Source organism: Sinocyclocheilus rhinocerous, unplaced genomic scaffold (assembly GCF_001515625.1).
Source record: "Sinocyclocheilus rhinocerous isolate Xijiao unplaced genomic scaffold, SAMN03320098_v1.1 scaffold3186, whole genome shotgun sequence".
NCBI lineage: Eukaryota > Metazoa > Chordata > Actinopteri > Cypriniformes > Cyprinidae > Sinocyclocheilus > Sinocyclocheilus rhinocerous.
In genome coordinates, this window is record NW_015642065.1 from 308556 (window position 1) to 314178 (window position 5623).

The window sequence follows — 5623 nt, forward strand, 5'->3', positions numbered from 1 at the left end:
CCTGGTTACTACATAATGTTAGTTCTGTAAAGTCATAATAATCAAGTATAGAATCTTCTTCAAATAATATAAGAAGCCTTCACTATCTTTCTCAGTTTTTTTAATGCCACTTTTGGCTAATGCCAATTTACCACATTATTATTATTATTATAGGAATAGTATTTGTGTGGTACTTTGGCAGAGACCGGTTACCATGGTAATTTGTATAAGGATGGAGAGGACAGAGATGTGCTGAAGCTAGCATTTATGTCATACGTTTAATCAGCAGTAATTCCTCTCTGGAGAGTTTTTTCGGGGTGAATTGCCAGGGTTGGCCTTGGTGGAAAAGCCAGAGCATCATGGGAGTATTTATGATGGCTGACACTCTTGTTGCTGTATTTCCTACAGTTAAGTGCTTATAGTGCTGCACAGGAGACTCTTGAAGATGTTCACAAAGGACTGCAAAACAAAACCACATTACTTCCCCTGGTCTGCAGTCTCGGTTATTTAATTGCATTTTTTAAATTAGCATATGTAAGCAAGATGCATGCATATGTTAATCAAGAAAATGAACAAGGTTGTCTTTCAAACCAGATCTGGGCTGTTTCTCCTGTTTTGAGTGCTGAATGTCAGACTGACACCATATCTGCACTGCAGAAGTGTGCGAAAGGTTAACATTGGTATCTCTGGGTTCTCCTTTAGTTGCAGAGAACAGGAAGTTGGGTTTTGTTAAAATTAGATGTTGGCATGAAGAGTGGATATTATCTGAATTAAAACAGTGCAGCTTTTCCACGTGCTGACATGTGGGACACTGAGTGTATTTCAGGGACTCATGCTCGCTTGTCTGCAGTGTTAAATCATGTGCATCTCTGAGGCTCAGCTGAATTGATTCAGTTGCTGTAAGCGTCCTCCTACAGGGTCATGGCAGAATGAAGCTTTTGGCATTTTATCCTTGTGTTGAGTGCTGCATTTAGTTGATCGGTTTTCTTTCCACATTCTTATAGTGAATCAGCTTGGGACTTTTGTTTTGAAACCATCTGAATCATCTTAATGCTACTCCTTGCTTAATCTTTTCATCTGATAATAACTTGTGGTAGGGCTGGGCGATTATAATTCGATAACGATAATTATCGTGATAATTTTTTTGGCCATATCGCCCAGCCCTAACTTGTGGTATTATTTCTAATGCCACAATAGCAATAGTACTTAACCAAGTTATAAAAAATAAAGATCATTGCTGATATTTACAGTACATTAGGTTTAGGATTTGGCTGTATTTACATGGATTTCCATATTTTCCGGCCTGAAGTATAACCAAATCTCGGAGTGATGCATGGCACTGTGTTCATTTACACTTGAGCAGCTCATGATCGGGTGTTGTGAGTGTCCCGGAGCGGCTCACAGTAAAAGCTGCTCTCTGCAACCGCTGTGAATTTGGGTCGAGTTTGTTTGTGTATGTTTGGTAACGTGAATTAGAAACCTCAACATGCACCTAGAGAACCTTTAAGATCTCCCTACAGTTTCCACCAAAATAAAAAGCTCTACTTTAATGTTTGAAAGCAAAGAAATTAAGACGCTATAAATATTAGTATTGTAATTTTATTTTATTATTATTATATAATTTTTTTTATTTTACAGTGCAATAGTATTATTACAACAGTAAATCAGTATTGCAATTTTACATTATTATTGTTGTTATTTTTTTATTTTATAGTACAATCGTACTATTGCAAGAGTAATATATTAATTTTTTCTTAATTTTTATAATTTATGATAAAAAATAATTGCTGAAAATTTGCTAAAATAAATGTTGTTATTTTATAATAAATAAATTTGCTTATTTTATACAATATTTGATATACCGGAAATTACTTTGTAAAAATGTATGTATGTATGTAGACTCTTTCAAGAAGTATTTAAATCACTTAGAGTACTGAAAAATATACATATCTGTTTTGTTGGGTACTGTATGAAACATTTTGGGATTGAATATGCAGCACAAGTAACTATATTGCGATATATTGTTAACATTATGGTCATTATATATTGGTTGATGACTAATTGAGAACTGTTCAGTGAATCATCTCCTTTGTGTTATGGTGTTCACACACATTCATCCTGTTTTTGCATCACGTAGGACCTGGGCCAAGACCATCCCGGGCAAGGTGGAGTTTTTCTCCAGCGAGGGTTCAGACACGACGATCCCCATCCCCGTCGTGGCTCTGCAGAATGTGGACGACTCGTACCCTCCGCAGAAGAAGTCCTTCATGATGCTCAAGTACATGCATGACCACTACCTGGACCAGTTCGAGTGGTTCATGCGAGCCGACGACGACGTCTACATCAAAAGCGAGAAGCTGGAGAGCTTCCTAAGGAGTCTCAACAGCAGCGAGGCCTTCTTCCTCGGTCAGACGGGCATGGGCGCCCGCGACGAACTGGGCAAGCTGGCCCTGGAGCCGGGCGAGAACTTCTGCATGGGCGGCCCTGGCGTGATCATGAGCCGCGAGGTGCTGCGCAGGATGGTGCCCCACATCCGCCAGTGCCTGCAGGAGATGTACACCACCCACGAGGACGTGGAGGTGGGCCGCTGCGTGCGCCGATTCGCCGGCGTCCAATGCGTCTGGTCCTATGAGGTAAGAACGTGCAATACACCTGGATAATAATTACAGGGCCAAACCACGGCGATCACGTGACCAAGCAGGGTTACCAATTGCATAATTGTTAGTGTCCTATATTTCCTGCAGCTCAGGCTCAAGGTTTCTAATGCATATTGTTTGAAATCAGCCTCTTCATTGAACTCCCAGAGCTGCAATTTTCAGGTACTGGAAATTATAGGTTGTAGCGAATCAGAAAAGGCCTGCGTTCTGTTCATCAAAACTCCCAGGCGGCTTTGATCCTTCAAAGGGTTTCGCCGATACCTGACCAGGTATTACAGAGAGAGCTGGACAATAGTGGAGTGCAGCCTGTCTCTGCTGTCCAGGGATGGTTGGTCTACATCAGCTGTTTTATCAGAGCTGTTATGGGGTGATTCATAGGAAATGAACCTTTGGACAGTGACTTTTTGAAAGGGTGACCTCTGACCTTGAAGAGATGAGATGAGTCATTGCCTCTTCAATGGATGGAGTTCATAATCTGCTGTGACAGCCTCTTCGTCTGCCTTTTCTTTTTGTGAACATCAAAAGACTGAGAAATGCTTTGTAAAAAGAAGTAGTTTGCATCCAGGTGAATCTCATGCACTGTCCAGAGAACATGTCCGTCATATTTCACACAAAAACAAAACATTTTCCCTTTTTTTTGCGTAAAGAAATTGGAGCCTATTTTAGAACCATTACAAATTTGACATCATTTTCCAGATGTTCCAGAAAACCCAGTTCTCATTACCATGATGCTTTCATTTTGAGTTTCTTTTGTGATTGCAGTAACTTTAGATTTTTGTTAAATTCTGTATCACTTTTCATCCAGTTTTTTTATTTTTTTAAATTCCATTTCATTACATGGTAAAAAATTATAATAAGGTCCCATTATTTAAAAACAGTAAATGCAATGACTAACAATAAGCTGTACATTTGTTCCAGTGTTTATTGATCTTTGTTAACGTTAGTTAATAAAAACTGTTTATTGTTAGTTCATGTTAGTTCAGGACCATTAAATGATATTGACAGATAAAATGTTTGATTTTAATAATGTATTAGTAAATGTTCATTTAATTAAATGTTAACTTAATATCAACTGAGATTAAGAAATGCTGTCATTGTTAGTTCACATTAATGTAGTTAAGTAATGTTAACACTTGGAACCTTATTGTAAAGTGTTACTTATTACAGTAAAAATAAATCAAAGTTTTCTTACTTTGACAAAGTAAATTATAAAATATAATATTATAAAGAACATTTCCCGCTGCAAAAGCTCATTGCCCCAACAATATATTTTTCATGATTATTAATCTGATTTAAATGAAGTCTTTCTGTACAGTAATTTAAGTCTGATAAAGTATAAACTACTGCAGGGGTGTCAAACTCAATTCCTGGAGGGCCGGAGATTCAATCCTAATTAAGATTCAACCCTAATTAAACACACCCGGTCCAACTAATCAAGTCCTTCAGACTTATTTGAAAACTACATGCTATGTGTGTTGGAGCAGGGTTGCAACAAGACTTGAGTTTGACAGCCCTGAACGACTGTATTGCAGTAGTTTGTGACTATTGTGCATTGCAGTAATGAGCTTAATTTGCTTACTTTTCTTTAAAATAACCTAATATTTACAATGCATAATATCATGGTCCTAAAATAGTCTTCATCATGCGAAAATGTGTTTTAATTAAACACACCCGGTCCAACTAATCAAGTCCTTCAGACTTATTTGAAAACTACATGCTATGTGTGTTGGAGCAGGGTTGCAACAAAACTCTGCAGGGCTCCGGCCCTCCAGGAATTGTGTTTGACAGCCCTGAACGACTGTATTGCAGTAGTTTGTGACTATTGTGCATTGCAGTAATGAGCTTAATTTGCTTACTTTTCTTTAAAATAACCTAATATTTACAATGCATAATATCATGGTCCTAAAATAGTCTTCATCATGCGAAAATGTGTTTTGATTTTGAATTGAAATGTGACCCGTCTATCTACATCTCCAGGTGTTTACTATGGAAAAGGGAAAGGAAACTGATATTTAGTGTGGCTCTATAATGTTTTGTTTGGATTTCCTTCTTTTTCTTTCAAATATGCTTTGGATTCAGTCAGGTGACGGGAAGCAGCACTTTCCCGTTTTCGGCTAGTTTTGAGTAAAGCACAAAACATCTCGAATAAGTCTTTGTGTATCGTTTAGTCTACCAAGACCATCTGTCAAGGCGAGATTACCTTTTTTCCATCTGCTCCTGATGAAGGAGCCACATGCACAATCCGTCAGCGTAAACGTGACATCGCTTTTCACAAATTTGCAAAATGGAAAAATGAAAGGGTTGGAAAGTTTATCAGAGGTGCTCCATGAATCTTGCGGAATTGGAACCTCTGAGTCTTAATGAGTCTCCCTCGTGACTGGGGCCGCTGGGATTTTAATGCGCATTTGATGTGTGCTTTAATTACAGCTGTGCAGGATTAGTCAGAGACGGCACAGCTGGGCAGCCTGCTATTAATGTCGGAGCGTTCGGCCTCTGGTTCTTTATGGAAACCGGGACCTACTGCGCTGCAAGTCTCGACGGGCCCCGCTAGAGCTTCAGCCTTGTAAAGTGACCTCAAACACCTCACGGCTCAAAATGGCAGCCTGTTACTCCCTTAAATACTGATATTAAGTGTCTTTGTCTCTTTGAAGCTTTTCATATGTGTATCTGTCTGTGCCGCCACTCAACTTCTGTTTGTTTATGGCCAGAGCGCAAACAGTCTCATCTGACCTCCGCTTTGGACTCGCAGCTACTTGAGATGATTCCTGTGCGCAATTTAAGTGGCTGTAACTTTTTTGCCCAAATTGCCCATTTAGCATCTGATTCAGTGCATTTGCTAAGTCACTTTGACTGTATAGTTACACAAATGATTCCTCGATTGTACGCGGGACTCAAGCCTAGGGTTGGGTATCATTTGGGGTTTTTCCGATACCGGTGCCTGAACCGATACTTAAAAAATTAAAAAAAAAAAAAAAAAAAAAAACCCC

The 5623-nt window shown here is 38.9% G+C and overlaps 1 protein-coding gene across 1 annotated transcript in view; it reads left to right on the forward strand.

The window, feature by feature from the left end:
• LOC107755644 (chondroitin sulfate synthase 1-like) overlaps positions 1-5623 on the forward strand; it is a 115783-nt gene that overhangs the window by 7860 nt on the left and 102300 nt on the right. Inside the window, exon 2 of the mRNA XM_016572535.1 lies at positions 2117-2612. Coding sequence (XP_016428021.1) covers positions 2117-2612 — 496 coding nt within the window. The remainder of the gene's footprint in view (positions 1-2116; positions 2613-5623) is intronic.